The sequence below is a fragment of the Primulina eburnea genome, chromosome 3 (assembly GCF_022965805.1).
Source record: "Primulina eburnea isolate SZY01 chromosome 3, ASM2296580v1, whole genome shotgun sequence".
Taxonomy (NCBI): Eukaryota; Viridiplantae; Streptophyta; class Magnoliopsida; order Lamiales; family Gesneriaceae; genus Primulina; species Primulina eburnea.
In genome coordinates, this window is record NC_133103.1 from 8,591,204 (window position 1) to 8,615,137 (window position 23,934).

General features: G+C 35.7%; 1 protein-coding gene across 2 annotated transcripts; it reads right to left on the reverse strand.

Moving 5' to 3' along the window:
- Positions 1 to 57: 57 nt before the first annotated feature.
- LOC140826030 (diacylglycerol kinase 7-like) lies at positions 58 to 23,218 on the reverse strand. Of its 2 annotated transcripts, XM_073188122.1 has the most exons (9): positions 22,999 to 23,218; positions 21,927 to 22,013; positions 3,135 to 3,210; positions 2,972 to 3,048; positions 2,161 to 2,241; positions 1,546 to 1,613; positions 1,306 to 1,393; positions 1,037 to 1,154; positions 58 to 548 (listed from the first exon to the last, which is right to left on the reverse strand). In XM_073188122.1, the coding sequence occupies exons 1-8, from the start codon at positions 23,083 to 23,085 to the stop codon at positions 1,140 to 1,142; spliced, it is 579 nt and encodes a 192-aa protein (XP_073044223.1). In that variant the 5' UTR covers positions 23,086 to 23,218; the 3' UTR covers positions 58 to 548; positions 1,037 to 1,139. The 2 variants fall into 2 exon arrangements, with proteins under 2 accessions (XP_073044223.1, XP_073044224.1); XM_073188123.1 differs by lacking the exon at positions 1,546 to 1,613 and having other exon boundaries at positions 2,171 to 2,241.
- Positions 23,219 to 23,934: the final 716 nt, after the last annotated feature.

Here is a 23,934-nt window from a genome sequence, read left to right on the forward strand (position 1 = left end):
CACATAATCAACTATATTATTACTGAGAAATAAATTTTGCTTGCTCAATATGTATGAACCAATCATATGGAAACTAGTTTCAAAGATGTATTTATATTCCTCATGGTTCAAGCTCCATTGTTCATGCAGTTTGTGGCTTCGTGTAATATACAGTAGAAAGATGTTCGCATCGACCAGTTAAATGAAACGAAAAATGGACATAACTCGGTATCTGCAGGCTTGATTGGACTACAGAAAGTTTCCATAAGCAACAGATGAGATACAAGGCCAAATATAGGATCTGTACAACAATATGTTGATGCTTGAACATTGGCTTCCATAAAGCTACCACTGGTCAGAAGCCTTCATTAAGGGGGAGAAACTTTACACAGAAAGAATTGTGGTTCAGTTACTCTCCTTTGACCATAACAAACCGATGTGGTACCCGTTTCATCTCCACGAAAGTCGAGAACTCCTTGTTCATGGGTTGTTTCCAGGGTTCACCATCTTTCTCTGCATGTATGCCTCTGTCCATTCTCCTCCCCTAAGTCAAACCGAATAGCTGAGACCTGGTAATACCACGGTATGTAACATGTAAACAGTTTATAAAAAACACGAGTCTTCATGATTACAGTATTTTAATGCATGAGAAGAATTTTATACCAAGAACAAGTGAAGATGAAAAAGGGATGGAAACGGATTTGCATGACAATAAAGCATTTTTTCGCAAATTAATTGCTGTATTATTCAATGCACAGAAACATAAAAAATCGTGAAGGGTCACGCACAGCTTGTGGACACAAGTTTCCAAATTCAAAATCATTCATCTAGGACTGAAGTAGATTCGTGCTTCATGCTCTGCTTTGAAGTACATAGCAAAATTAAAAAAAAAACTGAGCAATTCCAACTTCATGGACACCGTTGTCTGATTCAACAGCATCCTGTGAACTAGTGATGGAAAGCATGCAGCTTCTAAAATGTGAATTTTAAAACCAATCGATAATGAATCATGAGAAATGATACTATCGTAAAGAATTTTGAAAATTTAGTTCCAAACCTGGGCTGTGTGTTTTGCTGAGATCAATTCAGCCATAACCATTGAAGCGTGCCAACCATGTTTCAAGCCAAAAACTTCCAGCAAACCATCGTCTGCATAAGCCTCAACAAACCGATCTCTAGAGGGAGGAAAACAACCAGGAAAGAGGGGGAAATCAAAAGAAAACCGTTGTCAGTATGATCATATTTCCATGATCACCCACTGAACAATCAAGTTGAAAGACATCCTAAGTTGTAGAGCAAGTTGTTCAGTGTCAACAATACACATACCTTTTCTAAATATTCCGGCTTCAAATTGCCCCAAGGATTTCTTCCACTTTCATAGCTAGGAAGATTGAGGACAACTACAGACCTCACACTGGAAGATCCATATGAGCCAGATCGGTTAATTCAAATCAAGAAAAGTCCCGAAAATAAATCAAGTGAGAATAAGTTCACTATTGTTCAAATACAATTGTCAAGTCACTAAAAATTTAAGATACATTAAACTCATCAAGAAATGAATTCAACCTCGACGGTACAGGGATTTGCTCCCATTCTGAACAATTGACCTTCTTAACATATATTCTCAAGACGTTCTTCAAACATCCGCACAACACCAATATGAAAATTATAGTCAGTCAGTCAGTTTCAGCACGTGCAAATGTCAATCTATGAGGAACAAGGAGTAATGCATGCTTTGCAGAACCGATTTGATGCTTGGTTTTTTCAACATGTCAAAACTGAAATTACTTGCGAACAAAAAAGAAAATAAAAACAAAACATGAGATGCCCAATCAGAATTTTCTCTTGTTCTAGATCATTGGCCAGGCTCGATCTTTGCCTAACTACTCGACAGTTTTTGTTTAAAAAAGAAGTTCAATTTGTTCAAGTGTCAATTTGGCACCTTTTCCCACAATTTACTAGGCTCAAGTTTTATTTTCCTCCATGATGCATCTGACTTTTACTAACATAGAGTTTGAGGTTGTGTTGTGCAATAGCCATGATCATTTTGTGATACCAACTGGTTCCGCTGGTTCACAAATCTCAGATCTATGCAAGTAATCATCAACAAAAATGCTTAGGAGAAAACTTCAGGAAGTTTTCAACGGGAAATTGAACTCCCATTTTATGAACATATTAGACAAAATCTAACCTTAAACCTGGATCACTGCTGCATGGCGTGAAAAACCACCCCTGCTTGCAACTGTATCCAGAATAAATTAACTACAGTCAAAAGTTCAGCCACATTTTAATTGCCAGAGGAGTGGGAAACTTTTACGTAGCCAACTAGTTTACACAAAATAAAGAATAAATTACTTGTATATGATCGTTGTAAAAATATCATGGTGATAACCAGACTATGCAGCACCAAGACTAGGTGCAAAACATATGGAAGTATGACATAAAAAAAAAGTAAACGCTGCAAACGATAACACGATTAAAAGTGGTGTACTCAAATTGTAGCTTCTAGATCAAAATACTCTTAAAATATTGAATTTTTCAAAGCAGGTTTTCCAATCAACAAAATGCGAGACATTATTTTATTGTCAAAATGTCCATCTAAGTTACTACACAGCTCAATCTTGTTGTCACGCAACGTGTCCTAATCCCAAAGCCTTGTGGAAACCTCTAGAGAATTATAGACAGCATATCAGAATGGACAGAAAAAACATTAAAAAAATTACTTTATGATGCTCAAAATCTCAGAAATGCATTCCTCCAAATTTCATCGATGCATTCCTCCTAAACTTAATCTATACTACAAAGTGAAATCTGTATGATTCGCCATATTAAATCAAACATTTTCGTTCGACTCAAAAAATTTATGAGAGTACGGCTTTCATAATCCCAATACATGGAGAGAAGTAAACGAATTAAACCTCATACCGCTTAATGCTAAGAAGAGGGAGAGAAATTATTGATTAATATTGGACATTGGACGAGTAATTCACACCTTGTTTGAAATAGGACCCTGAGCAAGGTAAGGTTTTTCATTGCGTAAAAAACCATAGGCAACCTGGGCATCCATACCTGATGACACAAAAACAGAGTTATTCTCAGCCAAAACTGCATGGCACAGCCCAAGAGAGGACATTAAACAGAAACAAAATGCATACCTAAGCTAAAGTAATTATAAAAGACTCCCTGATAACTGGAAACCCTTTCAGGTAACTCCTCCTCAACTTGTAATTCCTGTATAATCAACAACTTGAAATGGTAACATGTAGGCATAAAAAAAAGGCAAGATTATAATCTTCAGTCAGAGATGATGAAGAAAATAAATTAGTAACATTATTGCTGACTAAATTAGAAACCAATACCATGATGTAATTTCCATGCTATTAGCAGATCAAATAATGGAGTGACACACCAGTACAGTGCGATTGAAAGCAGAAACCATACTTAAAATTTCTAACTATAAGTTGATTCTTTTCCTCTTAGTACAAGATAATCCACAGTCGCCCATCTAATAGAAGTTCCCAGATACACTTTTCTGTAACAACGCATTCAACATAAAACAGAATTTTGAACAAAGAGAACCAAAAAAAAGATAGAGAAAAGTTGAGTGGAACTAAGATGTAAGTTCAGCACTATAAAAGGCACATTGTACCGCAAAGTGTCACTACTGATAATGAATTCAATTACCAACCACCATTGTTTTTAAAAAAAAGTGACACGCAAACTTCACGAAGAATAATGGCTTCCAACGATTTTTTTTGAGAATCTTCCATTTTTACAAAACAATGAGACACACAAACTTCAAGCATTATAATGGTTTTCAGGGAATAAAGAACTCACCAACTGTTCAACTTGATTGGGTATTGTCATGCGTCGGCAAATTATAATAAGAGCTAATGTAAAATATATTAAAAAAGAAAGGGACAATTGACAAAGCTAAGAAACTTAGGTGGTCTCACAAATTCATTTAAGCAAGAATATGAATGTTTACCATATTATGATTCCGAATCCACTCTTTCAACAAAAGCATTATGTGAACCCGGAAGCTTATCCGTTAATCCAAGTTGATATTTTCCATAACATTTTATGCCTTGAGATTTCAAACAAAATTTAGTGATTATATGTCCAATTTCATAAGATCAGGGGGCAATGAAAGTGATAGTTGCCTTATGTATACAAATACTTGCAACATAATTTTTTTTTAATGAAATTACTTCAATTAATAAGGTAAAAAAAGTAATTATACAACTACACTAGACATCTCCAGGTGATGATACAACCCAAAAAATCACACCTAATCATACAAACTATTTAAACTACAATTAAGGTACATCAATAGAAATTGGAAAACATCGAAGTAAGAGGATTTTGATCTTCTTAATTGTTGCGTTAATATCTAGTTTCTCCTTTTCAAACATGATTCTGTTTCTTGCATTCCGGACATGGTAAACCGTAGCTGCAAGAGCCGAGCATCTCATCTTTGCCAACGTCGAGCTCCCTCGATACACACCTCTAAATGCCTTGAGTAACGCTGATTTTGAACTCATAATTTTTCCATGCCAAGCCAGTGACGAATTCCATTCCAAATACGGGCAGAAATCGGGCACATGAAGAACAGATGCGCCATGTTTTCATCCGCAACATTACACAACACACAATGTTTTCCCTCCACAAACTCGAGCCTATTGTTAGGAATCTATCGTGTGCAAACATCCATGATGTGAATCGATGTTTAGGTAGTATACATGATTTTGCTAGGAGTGGTTTCCATGGCCATAATCCCACACTCCCAATAAAAAAACTGTACGCACCACCCATCCCACCATTACCACGAAACCTTGTAATGCGCTGATAGGAGCTTCCACCGAGCCCTGTTTCTGAACCATCTCGTCTCGAATGCAAAGTAGTCGCTTGATAAGAGGAGATTCATCCTTGTGCCAATCCCAAAACCAGACATTCCCAAACTTATTATACACGTGATTCACCCACTTGATCCACATGCTATCTTGTTGGAATTTTTTTGGGGCCATAAATGTAATTATAAATGTTTATATGTCATCAATCAAATAAGTCATAAACTTATGTAGCCTAATTTAGAATAAGAATTCACTTGAGGACTTAAATGTCATGATATTATTGTGTGGATACCATATATAATATTTCTGATTTGTTGAGGGGCCAAATTAGAAATAGTAAAACTTATTTAATTATAAATAAGGGTTATGTTCCCAATCTGCATATAACGTTTCAAGTTTTTTGTATCTCATATACAAAACTCTCTGGCTTAAAGGAAATCTGCAGATTGAAGATCATTTTCCAATAATCGTCTACAAGTCATAGGATTCCAGAACGCTTCCGCAATTCTGATTATTATTTGAGTGATTTCTTTAGAATTGGATAGAATTTATGGATTTTTTTTTGTGTCGAGATTCGGAATCCAATTGGTTTCATCAATTGGTATCAGAGCACTCTATTCAAAATTCTTAAGAAACTATCTTGCCTTCATTAATTGTTTCGATTTCACTCCAGTCGATTATGATTAAGAAATTTTTCAGAAGTTTTTTTTGTCATATCCATGATTGTTCGTCGGCCGATTAGAAGTTTAAGATTATAATTTTTTGTTGTTTGTTAAATTATGTTTAATCTGCCGTAATCTTGTGGGCTATACAAAATTGTCGTTTTTTTCCGTTTTTTTATTTCCCTTCCAAATCAAAACAAACAAGTGAAAACTTTTCCAAATCCTTATATAAAGGGCAAGGTTATTATTTAAAATAATGACAATATTTTTTATATATGTGTCATTTATTTTTGCCACAGTTTTATGTTTGATTTCATTAAATTTAATCATTTAGTTTATCATAATGTATTAATTTTTTTTAAAAAAAATAAATTTCATACGTCTATTAATATCTAATATTTCAAATTAAAGTAAATTTAAATTATATGTCGCCAAAGTGACCGCTGTTAATTTAAATTTATTTATTTTTATTTGAGATATTAGGATATTATTAAGGTTTTAAATAAAGTGAAAATGAGTATATTTATGTGAGTGTTGATCGGCCCAAAGGAAGATTTATACTTGATAAAATGATTCATTTCTCGTGAAAATGAACATGTAACAATTACAAGATTTTACTTGTTTATTTTATGAAAATAAGAAATCTATCCAAAGATAGATTTCTTGTTTGTCATGTATTATTGTTAATGTTTGATTATTGAGTGGGTCTCATGTGAGACCATCTCACTGGTCATAATCTGTGAGACGGGTCAACCCTACCCATATTCACAATAAAAATTAATACTCTTAGCATAAAAAATAATATTTTTTAATGGGTAACCCAAATAAGAGATCCGTCTCACAAATACGACCCGTGAGACCATCTCACACAAGTTTTTGTCTTGATTATTACCACAAGAGTACCACTTGCAAATGATATTATTGTCCAAAGACTTGGTATTGATATTGCACTAGGTATCTTGAGATGAGATTTGCCATTTATTTTAATTTGTTGAGATGTGCATGTTATTTATGTTATTATTTTTTATGTTCTCTTTTCAGCAAAAGTTGCTACTATATCTGCTAATCTAAGTTCAGTGTCGATCCTTAATGAGACAAATTTTAAGGATTGGAAGGAGAACGTTCTTATTGTTCTTGGCTGCATGTATCTAGATCTTGCGATCAGAACAGAGCAACCTACGCTCTTACGGATTCTAGTTCCTCTGAACAGAGGGCTGGATATGAGAAATGGGAACGCTCTAACCGCATGAGTTTTATGATCATCAAGCGTGGCATACATGAGGCTTTTAGGGGTGCGGTGTCCGACAATGTCACCAAAGCTAAGGATTATCTCGATGAGATTGAGAAGCGCTTTGCCAAAAGCGATAAGGCGGAAACAAGCACGATTCTGAAGAGCTTGATTTCCATGAAGTATAAAGGCAAGAGAAATATCCGAGGATATATTATGGAAATATCTCACCTTGCATCGCAATTGAAGGCACTAAATCTTGAATTGTCAGAAGACATGCTTGTTCATTTAGTGCTGATTTCTCTTCCAAACCAATTTAGTCAGTTCAAAATCAGTTATAACTGTCAAAAGGAGAAATGGTCTCTTAATGAGCTCATTACTTATTGTGTTCAAGAGGAAGAGAGATTGAAGCAAGACAAGACTGAAAGTACCCATTATGCAAGCACCTCTAAAGATAAGGGCAAGAAAACAATGAACGAGGCTGCTAAAAGGTCCATATGCAAAGAAGAACAAGCAAGATAATGACAAGAAAGGTTGTTTCTTCTGTGATAAAGATGATCATGTCAAGAAAGATTGTCCTAAGTACCATGCATAGTGTGCAAAGAAAGGTACATTTTCAAGTTTGGTATGTTCTGAAGTAAATTTAGTTTCAGTACCAAGAAACACTTGGTGGTTAGATTCCGGTGCTATTACTAATATAAGTGTTTCAATGCAGGGTTGCCTGGGCTGCCGAAAGCCAAATGATGCTGAAAGATGCATTTATGTAGGTGATGGCAAGTCAGTCGAAGTGGAAGCAATAGGGAATTTCAGATTGTTGTCAAGTACTCGTTACTATTTAGACTTAATAGATACTTTTGTTGTACTGTCATTTAGACGGAATTTGGTTTCTGTTTCTAGTTTGGACAAATATGGTTATTGTTGTTCTTTTGGAAACAATATGTTTAAGTTATCTATTAACTCTAATGTTGTTGGAACTGGTTCATTTATAATTTATGACAATTTATATATGCTCTGCTCTGATACCAATTGAAGAAATCGATTGTATTTCATATAGATTTCTTGTTTGTCATACATTATTGTTAATGTTTGATTATTGCAGCAAGAGTACCACTTGCATATAATATTATGTCCAATGATTTAATATTGATATTGCACTAAGTATCTTGAGATGAGATTTTCCATTTATTTTAATTTGTTGAGATGAGCATGTTATTTATGTTATTATTTTTTATGTTCATTTTTCTGCAAAAGTTGCTACTATATCTGCTAATCTAAGTTCAGTGCCGATCCTTAATGGAACAAATTTTAAGGATTGGAAGGAGAACATCTTATTGTTCTTGGCTGCATGGATCTAGATCTTGCGATCAGGACAGAGCAACCTACCACTTTTACGGATTCTAGTTCCTCTGAACAAAGAGCTATATGTGAGAGGTGAGATCGCTCTAACCCCACGAGTCTTATGATCATCAAACGCGGCATACCTGAGGCTTTTAGAGGTGCGGTGTCCGACAAAGTCACCAAAGCTAAAGAATATCTTAATGAAATTGAAAAGCGCTTTGCCAAAAGCGATAAGGCGGAAACAAGCACGATTCTGAAGAGCTTGATTTCCATGAAGTATAAAGGCAAGGGAAATATCCGAGAATATATTATGGAAATGTCCCACCTTGCATCGCAGTTGAAGGCACTTAATCTTGAATTGTCGGAAGACGTGCTTGTTCATTTAGTGCTGATTTCTCTTCCAAATCAATTTAGTCAGTTCAAAATCAGTTATAACTGTCAAAAGGAGAAATGGTCTCTTAATGAGCTCATTTCTTATTGTGTTCAAGAGGAATAGAGATTGAAGCAAGACAAGACTAAAAGTGCCCGTTATGCAAGCACTTCTAAAGATAAGGGCAAGAAAAAAATGAACGAGGCTGCTAAAGATCCATATGCAAAGAAGAACAAGCAAGATAATGACAAGAAAGGTTGTTTCCTCTGTGATAAGGATGATTATGTCAAGAAAGATTGTCCTAAGTACCATGCATGGCGTGCAAAGAAAGGTACAATTTCAAGTTTGGTATGTTCTGAAGTAAATTTAGCTTCAGGACCAAGAAACACTTGGTGGTTAGATTCTGGTGCTACTATTAATATAAGTGTTTCAATGCAGGGTTGCCTGAGCTGCCGAAAACCAAATGATGCTGAAAGATGCATTTATGTAGGTGATGGCAAGTCGGTCGAAGTGGAAGCAATAGGGCATTTTAGGTTGTTGAAATTAGGATATTGTTGTTCATTTGGAAACAATATGTTTAGGTTATCTATTAATTCTAATATTGTTGGAACTGGTTCACTTATAATTTATGACAGTCTATATATGCTTGATACAAACGTTTCTTATATTGAAACCCTAAATGTGGAATCACGTGGTACTAAGCGTGTAACGAACCGTACTTTCACTACTTAAAATTTGCGGAAAAATTAAAAATTTTCTTAAATAAAAACATTCATACGGTCGTCACTCAACATTCATAAAAAATAAATCCCACAATCATCCATTACCAATAAAATTTTGCTAAAAGAAACTGTCTCACGTTCAAATCAAAACATCAGAGTAATTTAAAAAATTTGCATAAACATAAACTTGCGGTCCTCGGGTTTAGCCTGCCACTCAGCCCAAGCCTGCCCCTTGGTCATCACCTCCTGCCTCCTCAACATAGTCACCTGCATCGATCAAGTCTAGTGAGTCTAAAGACTCAACACGTATAAACTGGAATAACGAGTACTACATAATAAGGTCGCATGCAACTTTAAAATAGGACATACATAATTTGAAACTTGAACTTGCGCATTAAAACTTGAACATACGTACATACATACTTCGACGTGCCATAACTTAAACTTTCATAAACATACTGCATACGTAAACATACATAACTTCATCATTTTGCGTAGAGGATGTTTCAAAGCAAGTGACCCATAACATAATAAATGCCTGATCAGACAAACCACAGTACTGGGCTGACAGGGACGTATCCACTGCCGCATACATAAGATCCCTGTTCATAATTTAACAGGCCAGTTGATCCACGTTCATAATTTAACGCTTCACAACCACGATCTAACCCGTTCATAATTTAACGGGCGGATTGGTCCCCGTTCATAATTTAACGCTTTCCAATCCTAACATAATTTGGTCACAAGACATTTAGCATACCTCAAAACTAAAAAAAATGTTTTCTTGCACGTCAACATACTTACTTGGCGTTGAGGGATTCGTTGGACTTCGACTGGGGCCGTTGCTGCAACTTACTAACGTGAATTTCATACTTAACTTGCATTGCTTAGACATAGAAAACACATGCTTACCCTCAAGCTCAATCATACCTTAGGACCTTCTACGATTTGCCACGACACGCCCTTAATAATCCTTGCACTAACCCATAACATCAAACTTAAAATGAACTTACAAATATTTCCCAAAACAAGGGTACACGGACCCCGTGTTTGGGTCCGGGAGAGGGTCCGTGTACATACTGCCTAGAGTGTGTCGGGAAACGGAAGGGGCATGGACCCCGTGCTCGGGTCCGGATGGGGGTCCGTGTAGACTCTGGAAGAAGACATTGAAAGGAAGCAAAGGCACGGACCCCGTGTCAGGGTCCGGGTAAGGGTCCGTGTAGATACTGGAAAAAAAACACTAAGTGAAACCCAAAGGCACGGACCCCGTGCCCTCATCCGTGTAGGGGTCCGTGTAGATACTGGAAAAAGACGCCGAGAAGACAACAAAGGCACGGACCCCGTGTCAGGGTCCGTGTACAGGTCCGTGCACCCACTGTAATCGCGAACTTACGAAAATTCTGAACACCTAATATTCATCCTTCTAGACTCGGTTATACGGACCATGCACCGACACCTCGAGACTCATCCTAGCATACCGCAACATAAAACCCAAATTGTACAAACGTTTCAAGACAACAGTGTTCGCTCTACGACACACACGACCCAAAATATGGCAATTGACATCAAACTGTTTCCTACGACTTCTAGTTAGCTCGAGTGCCTATCGACATGAAACGTAACCTCAAAAAAAACACTCTTAACATCATTACTAACATACCCGTACGCAGCAACAATCGCCCGTCGATTTCCAACGAAGCCTGCAACTTAAAACTTCAAGAAACGTATCAATAACATAATTTTCTGAAAATTTCAGTTTGCGCAGTCGCACGGAAAATATCATAACTCACTCATTTTTCGTCCAAAAATTTCGAATCATATATCAAATCGAAGGTATCGAAAATTTCTACGTTTTTGCCGTTGAAAGTTTTCCCAAAATATGAACAGAAAAATCGCAGTTTTGACATGAACAGTAAAAACGAGTTTCAGATCTAAAAATTTTCCTTCGAAATCGATCCGATTCATGATCCGCTCAAACTACTATCATCATACATAACTTTTACGCATAAAAACAATGCAATACAATATATGACTTGATCGACACAGCAAGAACAGATTATACGTGCCTTTTGATATTCAAAAATACCGTGACGACGATACCGAAGCGGAGAGGGATGCGAGGTTGATCCGGGACGAACGGGGCACTAAAATCCTCAAGGGAAACACACGAAAAGTTGCTGGAAATCGAAGAGGGAAGGGGCGGCTGCTCTAGCTTGAGGAACCCTAGGTTTCACTCTTTCAAAATAATAAAATTCTGAATGTGTGTGAGTGTGTGTGTGTATCGGTGTGTGTGTGTGTGTGTAAAAGTGTGAAAGTCGTGTAGTGTGTGTGTGGCTAGATTAGAGGATTAAAATATTGTTTAAAAATAATTTAACCAATAATTAAAAGTTAACCCACACTAGCTCATCACTTCCTTAGAAATAAAATACACACTAATTTCAAATAAACTCCTTAATTCAAATAACACACACAAAAATGCTAATTTTAAAAGTTTCAAACTCTACAATTCCTAAATACATAAATAAGGCTTTTAAAATACTAAAAACTTAATAAATTATTTAAAATGCCCCACTCTTGACTTAAAATAAAATACCACACTTAATTTGCTAAAAATCGTCACCGGTCTTTTCCTCGATCCCGCCTCGAATAATCGCCTGAAACATGAAACTCGAAAAGTATTTTAACGTGCACCAATTAAACATAAATATTAAAATAATGCAAATTCTTAAATCGTGAATTAAAACCCAAATCAATGAATTAAGCATGCATGAAAACCATTTAATAAAATACATAAGGAATTTAATAACTTGCACGCACGTGGTTCATGTGAATCTCAAATTTCGGGACGTCACAATCTATCCCCCTTAATTTGAATTTCGTCCCTGAAATTCGCTTATCCTCGATAATCCAAAAGTTAGATTCTTAATTCTAGTATCCCAACAATCCACGCTACCGCTGCGCTACTCTGATAAATTAAGCTTTATGTTGTCCTTACGTCTCTTCAATCCTAATTAAATTGCCTACCAAAAACCTCGTTTGTGAAATACAACTTAAACGGCTTATGGTAACTTAGTTTACTTTACTACGACCTCGAATTCTGACTTTTCTCGTCGTTCCCAATATTAGAAATGGAGGTTAAAACTTATCGTATCTTACCTTCTTTATACTATACCTGTAATGTCAACGACCTATTACATTAGCATTTATGCAGTTCAACTTAAGAACTCTTAGCACCAAAGGTTACTGATCAACTTCTATCCGCGGCAATACACTTAAAAGATACACCTTATCTTAACTCCATATGTTAATATTGGCCTACAATCCCTGAATCGAATATTTACCTTACGATACAAACTTACATAACTTAGCTATTTACGAGTACGTCCCAAATATAAAATTGTTGCCAACCTTTAATTTCGAGTAACATAAATCCGTAAAACCCCAAAATATATAATATCGATCCTCTCCTTAAATAAGAAAAACTTTCTAGCATCAATCACAAGCTTAAACTATTTTCTTCACGATTACAATATAGTTAAAGCCTAAGACACTTGAGCCTTCCTCATTGAAACAAATGTCGCATTCTTAAGTATCCTCAATGCTTAATTAATCCTAGCGTATAAAACTTAATAAGTTATCCCATATTAGCTTTAGACTAACTCTAATAAATCAAATTCACTTATAAACCATAGAATTCTAGAATCCCTATATCAAGCTTGTAGATTTCTTACTCAATAAAAATCTTAATATTCCTTTATTGATAACTTATGTTGAACACCAATAATTCCCTTTGTTTTTATTTCACCCAAAAATTCCGTATGAGCAAATATCCCATAAATTTGAAATTCAACCTTACGCAGTCCAAATAGTTTTGGATAACATAATTCCAATACACATATTCACTTATTCTCAAGTTTCTTAATAACCTACAAAAATTCCCAAGACAAGATGTCTACCTCAATTCTTACATGCGTCGTCTATTAAATAACCTAATCATCAACCATACCCAACCTTCTAGAAAATCAAATTCCAACAAAAGTACAAGCTTAACTGTTACAATCATGACTAAAACTTATGACACATCGACTTAAGTTCCCAAAATTTTTTTTTTTTTTTTTTCGCTAACTCAATGTCTACTCTTATAACTTAGCTAAACGATCAACTTTACCTCAAATCGTTATCACCCTGAATTTTAAATTTGCCGCAACATTAATTTCGCTAGCGCTTAACTTTTCGAGCCCAATGTCGATTCATCTTACAATCCCCTTGATTACCATTTCTTATAATATTATAACCCAGATACTTCAAGGTTCTAATAATTCCTTTGAGCTTAAATCCTCGAGAATTCCTTTCATTTAAACCATTCAGTTATCACTTACCGCTAAACTAGTTCTCTCAATTTCTTAAAATTGTAGCATAAATTCTTAATTTCCTCGAAAATTTTATCCAATTGTCCTAAAGTACAAAAAATTTACAATTACCCATAAGTTGTTGGTGTTCCTAATTCCATCTTATAGATTTCTCGTAACACAAAGTTCAATAATTTTAAGCTTATTAAACCCAAAATCAATTCCATAACCTCGAAAAACTACTGATCTTACTCAAGTGTTCCTCAAAGTTCGAACTTAATCCTCAAAAATTTCGAAATTTGTAATTTGGTCCTTAAAGTCCTCAAAACTTATAATTTTGGCCCTACAACTCTTCTTATTCTGCATTTTAGGTCCCCATAAAATTTTCGATTTTAGCCTCATAAAATCTTAAAATCCTCGAAACTCGGAATTTAATCCCAAACGATAAATTCGAAACTAGTCCCTTAGGATTTTTATCTTTGCTCCTGAAACTATTGGTCATTACCACTAGGTCCTTAAAATTCTCAATTCGTGCAATTAAATCCTTAAATCCAGCTAGGGGGAGCATGCATCCTAAATAAATTCTATGCTTGTATACTTCCAAATATCGTCGTACTCTCAAATAAATAAATCCTTACATGGAGTTCTCAAAAAGCAACTCAGCTAGCAACCACAAACCATCAGTAATTTCTTAGAAAATCTACAAGTCCCAAAAGCATTCGTATTTGTCAAGTTTAACTTATTACCCCCAAGTATAACATCAGTACTACTAACCAAAAATTAATATAGACAAATCATTTCCACTTTTTCAGACGCCCAAAAGCAAAATTCTTGCTCATGTCCAATTCCACCGCACCAGCATGCAAGAAAATTAAATAATTTCTCATTTCATGTCGTAACATGCATAAAAGTTTTAAGGATCCAATCTCAATTCATAACGACAGATAAACCGGTACTCTAAAACGTATGTCATGTAAACATACAGTGGTTGCATTAAAATATGCACATGCTGAAATCATGACTTGAATTCTTAATACATGAAATAATTTAAAATTTTAAAACTTATAGACTTGAGGTGTGACTTCGTGAGCTTCTTGCGACTGGCAGTAGGCGTAACCCTTTACAAGAACACCGCTCTGATACCAACTGTAACGAACCGTACTTTCACTACTTAAAATTTGCGGAAAAATTAAAAATTTTCTTAAATAAAAACATTCATACGGTCGTCACTCAACATTCATAAAAAATAAATCCCACAATCATCCATTACCAATAAAATTTTGCTAAAAGAAACTGTCTCACGTTCAAATCAAAACATCAGAGTAATTTAAAAAAATTTGCATAAACATAAACTTGCGGTCCTCGGGTTTAGCCTGCCACTCAGCCCAAGCCTGCCCCTTGGTCATCACCTCCTGCCTCCTCAACATAGTCACCTGCATCGATCAAGTCTAGTGAGTCTAAAGACTCAACACGTATAAACTGGAATAACGAATACTACATAATAAGGTCGCATGCAACTTTAAAATAGGACATACATAATTTGAAACTTGAACTTGCGCATTAAAACTTGAACATACGTACATACATACTTCGACGTGCCATAACTTAAACTTTCATAAACATACTGCATACGTAAACATACATAACTTCATCATTTTGCGTAGAGGATGTTTCAAAGCAAGTGACCCATAACATAATAAATGCCTGATCAGACAAACCACAGTACTGGGCTGACAGGGACGTATCCACTGCCGCATACATAAGATCCCTGTTCATAATTTAACAGGCCAGTTGATCCACGTTCATAATTTAACGCTTCACAACCACGATCTAACCCGTTCATAATTTAACGGGCGGATTGGTCCCCGTTCATAATTTAACGCTTTCCAATCCTAACATAATTTGGTCACAAGACATTTAGCATACCTCAAAACTAAAAAAAATGTTTTCTTGCACGTCAACATACTTACTTGGCGTTGAGGGATTCGTTGGACTTCGACTGGGGCCGTTGCTGCAACTTACTAACGTGAATTTCATACTTAACTTGCATTGCTTAGACATAGAAAACACATGCTTACCCTCAAGCTCAATCATACCTTAGGACCTTCTACGATTTGCCACGACACGCCCTTAATAATCCTTGCACTAACCCATAACATCAAACTTAAAATGAACTTACAAATATTTCCCAAAACAAGGGTACACGGACCCCGTGTTTGGGTCCGGGAGAGGGTCCGTGTACATACTGCCTAGAGTGTGTCGGGAAACGGAAGGGGCACGGACCCCGTGCTCGGGTCCGGATGGGGGTCCGTGTAGACTCTGGAAGAAGACATTGAAAGGAAGCAAAGGCACGGACCCCGTGTCAGGGTCCGGGTAAGGGTCCGTGTAGATACTGGAAAAAAAACACTAAGTGAAACCCAAAGGCACGGACCCCGTGCCCTCATCCGTGTAGGGGTCCGTGTAGATACTGGAAAAAGACGCCGAGAAGACAACAAAGGCACGGACCCCGTGTCAGGGTCCGTGTACAGGTCCGTGCACCCACTGTAATCGCGAACTTACGAAAATTCTGAACACCTAATATTCATCCTTCTAGACTCGGTTATACGGACCATGCACCGACACCTCGAGACTCATCCTAGCATACCGCAACATAAAACCCAAATTGTACAAACGTTTCAAGACAACAGTGTTCGCTCTACGACACACACGACCCAAAATATGGCAATTGACATCAAACTGTTTCCTACGACTTCTAGTTAGCTCGAGTGCCTATCGACATGAAACGTAACCTCAAAAAAAACACTCTTAACATCATTACTAACATACCCGTACGCAGCAACAATCGCCCGTCGATTTCCAACGAAGCCTGCAACTTAAAACTTCAAGAAACGTATCAATAACATAATTTTCTGAAAATTTCAGTTTGCGCAGTCGCACGGAAAATATCATAACTCACTCATTTTTCGTCCAAAAATTTCGAATCATATATCAAATCGAAGGTATCGAAAATTTCTACGTTTTTGCCGTTGAAAGTTTTCCCAAAATATGAACAGAAAAATCGCAGTTTTGACATGAACAGTAAAAACGAGTTTCAGATCTAAAAATTTTCCTTCGAAATCGATCCGATTCATGATCCGCTCAAACTACTATCATCATACATAACTTTTACGCATAAAAACAATGCAATACAATATATGACTTGATCGACACAGCAAGAACAGATTATACGTGCCTTTTGATATTCAAAAATACCGTGACGACGATACCGAAGCGGAGAGGGATGCGAGGTTGATCCGGGACGAACGGGGCACTAAAATCCTCAAGGGAAACACACGAAAAGTTGCTGGAAATCGAAGAGGGAAGGGGCGGCTGCTCTAGCTTGAGGAACCCTAGGTTTCACTCTTTCAAAATAATAAAATTCTGAATGTGTGTGAGTGTGTGTGTGTATCGGTGTGTGTGTGTGTGTGTAAAAGTGTGAAAGTCGTGTAGTGTGTGTGTGGCTAGATTAGGGGATTAAAATATTTTTTAAAAATAATTTAACCAATAATTAAAAGTTAACCCACACTAGCTCATCACTTCCTTAGAAATAAAATACACACTAATTTCAAATAAACTCCTTAATTCAAATAACACACACAAAAATGCTAATTTTAAAAGTTTCAAACTCTACAATTCCTAAATACATAAATAAGGCTTTTAAAATACTAAAAACTTAATAAATTATTTAAAATGCCCCACTCTTGACTTAAAATAAAATACCACACTTAATTTGCTAAAAATCGTCACCGGTCTTTTCCTCGATCCCGCCTCGAATAATCGCCTGAAACATGAAACTCGAAAAGTATTTTAACGTGCACCAATTAAACATAAATATTAAAATAATGCAAATTCTTAAATCGTGAATTAAAACCCAAATCAATTAATTAAGCATGCATGAAAACCATTTAATAAAATACATAAGGAATTTAATAACTTGCACGCACGTGGTTCATGTGAATCTCAAATTTCGGGACGTCACAAAGCGTAAGTTTAATAATGAAAATTCTGGTGCATTATGGCACAAGTGATTAGGACACATATCTAGAAATAGAGTTGAACGACTTGTATAGATGAAATTTTGAACTCCATTGATTTTACAGATTTAAACAATTGTGTTGAATGCATCAAAGGCAAACATACCAAAAAAAAAGAAGATGCATATACAGCCACCAAAATATTGGAATTGATACATACTGATATTTTGTGGACCATTTCCAACACCTTCTTGGAATGATCAACAATATCTTGTATCATTCATTGATGATTACTTTAGATATGCATACGTATTTCTTATCCATGAAAAATCACAGACATTGGACGTTTTCAAGTCATTTAAGACTGAAGTCGAGAATCAACTCGACAAAAGAATTAAGAAAGTCAGATCTGATCATGGTGGTGAATACTACGGTAGAAATGACGGTTCAGGTGAACAACGTGCAGGGCCTTTTGCTCAAACAAATTTCACTATTTCTAATTTGGCCCCTCAACAAACCAAAAATATCATATATGGTATCCACACAATAATATCATGACAATTAAGACATTAAGTCAATTCTTATTCTAAATTAGACCACATCAATTAATGACTTATTTAATTGATGACATTAAACATTTATAATTACAATTATGGCCCTTAAAGTTCTAACAATGAAACCAATTTGATTTCAAATCTCGACACAGAAAAATCCATAAATTCTATTCAATTCTCAAGAAATGACTCAAATAATAATCAGAATTGCGGAAGCGTACCGGAATCCATGACTTGTAGATTATTATTGGAATGATCTTCAATCTTGCAGTTTTCTTCCAAAACCAAAGAGTTCAGTTGATGGGAAACAAAACAATATGAGGAGGAATTTGATCCAAATACTCTTCAAGAAGAAATGGTTCATATTCCTATGATTGGTACTGATAATGTTCAGGATTGTATTCCTTTCATTGATCAGGATAGGATACAAGAACAACAAGACATTGTCAATCAAGTTCCAATCGAACAAACTCAACAACCTCAAGAACCAATGTCTGAAGAACAAGTGTCTTTACGGAGGTCCTCTAGAGAAAGGAAGAGCGCTATTCCAGATGATTACATAGTGATACTCCAAGAACATGAGGAAAATGATGGTATGGTGGAGAATGATCCAATCAACGTTCGTCAAGCCATGCAAGATTCAAATTCTCAAACGTTGATTGGATGAGTGAGGAGTATAAGTCAATGCAAGACAATAACTTGTCCCATTACCAGAAGGTGTGAAACCCATTGGTTGTAAGTGGATTTTCAAAACCAAACGGGATTCAAAAGGTAATGTGGAAAGGTACAAAGCACGTCTTGTAGCTAAAGGCTATACTCAAAAGTATGGGATTGACTTTAAAGAGACCTTCTCTCCAGTTTCATCGAAGGACTCTTTCAGGACAATCATCGCATTTGTTGCACAATTTGATATGGTACTTCATCAGATGGATGTCAAGACAGCTTTTCTCAATGTAGACATTGAGGAAACAAAATATATGATGCAACCAGAACACTTTGTATTGGGAAATCCAAATAATATGGTTTGCAAACTTAAGAAGTCCATCTATGAGTTAAAGCAAGCTTCTCGTCAATGGTACCACAAGTTTCATCAAATAATTATCTCATTTGGTTTTGAGGTAAATGTAGTAGATGATTGTGCAAAATCTATGTCAAAAGATGTAACTCCTGCATAAAAGTAATCAAGGATCAAGACTAGCCTGCAAGACCTAGCAAGAAAAGTGATGATCATGCACAAGCATAAGTTCAGTGGGATTAAACATATATTCCTTGTTTTATATGTGGATGACATTTTGCTTGTCACAAATGATATCGGCATGTTGAACTATACCAAGAAATTTCTCTCTAGACATTTTGAAATGAAAAATCTTGGTAACACCTCATTTGTACTAGGAATCCAAATACATCGAAATCGTTCTCAAGGTATTCTTGGATTATCGCAAAAGATCTATAGCGATAAGGTACTTAAAAGATTTGGCATGCAAGATTGTAAGCCAGGTAATACCCCGGTAGCTAAAGGAGACAAGTTTAGTCTTAAACAATGCCCAAATGAAGCCTCGAGATTCAAGATATGCAAAAGATTCCCTATGCTTCGGCTATAGGAAGTCTTATGTATGCTCAAGTTCGTACACGTCCAGATATTACGTACATTGTTGGAGTGTTGGGCAGATATTTAAGCAACCCAGGAATGGATCACTGGAAAGCAGCAAAAAAAGTAATGAGATATCTAAAGAGAACTTGTGATTATATGCTCACATATACGAGGTCGAATAATCTTGAGATCATGGGATATTCGGACTTCGATTTTGCGGGATGCCAAGATAGCATGAGATCCACTTCAGGCTATGTATTTCTATTGGCTGGCGGAGCTATCTCTTGGAGAAGTGCCAAACAAGCACTAACAGCTTTTCTACCATGGCGGGCTGGCGGCTAAATTTATAGCATGTTATGAGGCATCTAATCATGCAATATGGCTGAAGAATTTTGTCACTGGGCTGCGTATTCTACAAGAGGTGGAAAGACCATTGAAATTGTTTTGTGACAATAGATCAGTTGTATTGTATTCCAACAATAATAGGAGCTCAACAAAATCGAAGCACATCGACATCAAGTTCCTTGTTGTGAAAGAAAGAGTACAAAGTGGACAAATTTCGATAGAACACATAGGCACAAACTCCATGATAGCAGACCCTTTTACGAAAGGTTTGCCACCCAATGTTTTCCATGAGCATACTACTCATATGGGTGTAATTCAGTTTGATGAAGTCTAGATCTAGTGTGAGTTTGTACTATATATATTTTATGTTTGGTTATGTTGTTCAAACTTATGTATTTGGATATTTTTTTATCAGAAATAAAGTTCATTGTTTACTTTACACTTTGTCTAACTGAAGTTAAGGTTTTTATCTCACTTTGGTAAAGAAAGAACAGTTGAAAACTGACATGATTATATCACTTTGCATGTAATTTTCATGCCACACATTCATGATTTATCTATGTCATTTGATTGTATTGATGTGAGTGACCATTGATGGTTCAATTGTGATAGATACAACAAAGACTGCATTGATCCTATGTCAATATAATTGATGGACGAGATTGTTTAAGAAGTCCTATGGTTATGATGACAAAAGTTTTGAGCTCGTTAAATTTAACACATTTATAAATTTACACATATAGCCCAGTGGGAGATTGTTGGAATTTTTTTGGGGCCATAAATGTAATTATAAATGTTTGTATGTCATGAATTAAATAAGTCATAAACTTACGTGGTCTAATTTAGAACAAGAACTGACTTGAGGACTTACATGTCATGATATTATTGTGTGGATACCCTGTATAATATTTCTGATTTGTTGAGGGGCCAAATTAGAAATAGTAAAACTTGTTTAATTATAAATAAGGGTTATGTTCTCAATCTGCATATAATGTTTCAAGTTTTTTGTATCCATCTACAAAACTCTCTGGCTTAAAGGAAATCTGCAGATTGAAGATCATCACCGAAAAATGACTGTAAATTCATGGATTCGGGTACGCTTCCGCAATTATGATTATTATATATGTTATTTCTTGAGAATTGAATAGTATTTGGGGATTGTGTGTTATGATATGAAATCCAATTGATTTCTTCATATCTTTCTTCACGTTCGCTTCCAAGTTCTTTCATCCCAGCCCCCATCCTCAATTGGTTTTCATAACATTTTCCAAGCAATCGGTGGGTGTTTTGTTGGCCACACAAAATTCCTGCCAAGGGCATAAACATGATGGATGATACTGGACCGTAGCGGAAGGATCGAAAGCCAAAAACAGTCCACACCCTACACAACTGATCTTATTAACTCCACCTTCCCTGAATATTAACGAATTCCGTGGCCAAGAAATGATCTTTGAGGCAATCACATCATCTCACAAGTTGACAGCTTACTCAGCTCCACTAGAAGACTGGAACCTTTGGTGGGATCGGAACTTCCAAATGACATACAAGTGAGAAAATAAAGAAAAACCAATGGTAAAAAAAGACTCATAGAAAGATTTGACTAATACTCCTGAAGGATCCTCATCTCAAATCCCCATCCCTCCGCACATGCAAGACCCAAGATGTAGAAGAAGAAGAGGAATAACCCTCCAACCGGATAAAATGATAAATGGACTTATTATTAATCGATGATAACTGAAATAAAATAGGATAAAAATCCTTTAAAAAAAATTCTCCCACCATCTATCCTCCCAAAACCTGACCTTATTGCCCCATCTTGTCATTGCCCTCATAACCTAATTGTTTCGTTTAAGTCAAAATAACTCAGTCAAATCAAAATAAAAGCCCAATAAAAAATGATTAAACTAACTTACGCCACAAACCTGGTCAAGGGGTGTTCTTTTGTGGCTTTTAGGGAATAAGGTATGTCCAAATCCTTCTTTGCTGGCATTGAAATTAAAACATGCCAACTGCACATTAAAGTATTCATCACATTCCAATGGCAATGCAGCTTAAAAAGAATAAAAAATTAAGATAGTATCATAATTATCAAGCCATGACATTTTTAATGCAGAAAAAGGATTCTTCGAAACAAAAATTAAATAATGATTTGTGGTGGCCATATGATTAAAGAAACTAAAAGGGGCATGGATGACATGTATAAGTCATTTTCACTTCAAGATAGAAATAAAAAATAATAATTATAACAAGTAGCTATGTGGCCGGGTTCACCTTCTTTTTGGAAAAATAGCACCTAGTTAGAAAGGATGCTACAAAAAAAAAAGTGAGTTTCATGTCCGTGAGACGGGTCAACCCTATCGATATTCGCAATAAAAAGTAATACTCTTAGCATAAAAAGTAATATTTTTCCATGGATAACCCAAATAAGAAATCCGTCTCACAAATATGACTCGTGAGACCGTCTCACACAAATTTTTGCCCCAAAAAAACCCACCTAATTAAGAACTGTTTTTAATACTCGGTCCGGTTTCAGCCGATCAAACATTCATCGTGATCCTTCAAATTATACGCATACCCTAAAAAAATTACGTCGTCATATTAAGATTAAGAACATAAAGGAGAGACCTTTAGTAATCATATGGACCCATTTTTCCTCACTGACTGATCTTTAATACCACATTACAAAACAAGTAGCAAGACACCTGATATATTGAGAAAAGACACACATCATTTGCATAATAAACCCAGTACACCTAAATGGTATATGAAATAACCTTGCTAAAAATCTGAAGAGAATTTAAATTTAACAAACTAAAATATTCACCAGTCCAAATGACCAATAGGACCATTAGCTATCTTGTCAAGAGTTCTTTTGATGGTCGATTTCCAATTAAAAGGGAATGACACGCCCTTTAAAGAACACTCAAATAATTGTTCAAAGAACATACCACACAGAATGAGAAGCAAATTTTTTAAAAGTAATCAGAAACTTACCCAGTTAAAACTCCTGGACAAATCATTTCCTGTCCCAAGTGTCTGTCTTCTCTCCAAGACAGCCAAGGACCCAACCAACAGTACCATGTCGCGTAGGGAGCCGGATGTACTGAGGAAACGTGGTCTTCTTCCTAAGCTCCTCCTTGGAGTACGCACGCCGGCCAGCGTGCAGCCGCGTATGGAGTCAATGACGAGCCGACCGAGCGGAGCCGACCTGGCTCGTGCAATCATAACTTAACAAAAAAATATGTCAAAAAACTAGTATATTAATACATTACACGGTCAAATTCTTTTAGTAATGCTATATTTTCTCAAGCAACTTCTTATTTAAAATCTGCAAATTTTTTTTAATTTACTAATGATATTCTTCATGTAATTTTTTGTTTTTTGGGAAAATTTCTAGCAATTATATAGTACATGTTGCATACACATAATTGGATTAATTAATATCCTCTCATGCTCCATGGATGTACCCTTAACACTTGAGCGTCAGAGGATCAACGCCAGACACTCTCCCGACCCCTTTCTAACAGTCTTCTTCGTAATTCAGGCTCGGGTAAATTTGAAACCTGTATCTGGACTAGTGTCATTTTCTAGAATCAGACCCTAAATTTTCACGTCATTTTCTAGAATCAGATCCTAAATTTTCAGTGATATCTTCCTCTTTAAAAAAATTGGATTTATATTTGAGTCAAACTACTATTCAAAATAATATGAAACTAATTTAAGCCAAATATTAATATATTAATATTTGCAAAGGTATCAATATATATATAAATCTTCCTCCTAATTAAGACTCAAATTTAATGATATAAAAAATTAAAATAAACAATTATACGAAACCAAATTTGTAATTTACCCTAATAAATATTGTGTGATACCATGTTTATATATAGAGTAAAAAAGATAGTAAATAAAAAAAATTTGTTGAAGGTG

Coding starts and splice junctions, on each gene's coding strand:
- LOC140826030 (XM_073188122.1), bottom strand. CDS start 23,085: ATGGTACTGTTGGTTGGGTCCTTGGCTGTCTTGGAGAGAAGACAGACA. Junction 3,049..3,134: donor TTATAATTACTTTAGCTTAG/GTATGCATTTTG, acceptor TTGTGTCATCAG/GTATGGATGCCCAGGTTGCC. Junction 1,614..2,160: donor CAGGTTTAAGGTTAGATTTT/GTCTAATATGTT, acceptor GGATGTTTGAAG/AACGTCTTGAGAATATATGT.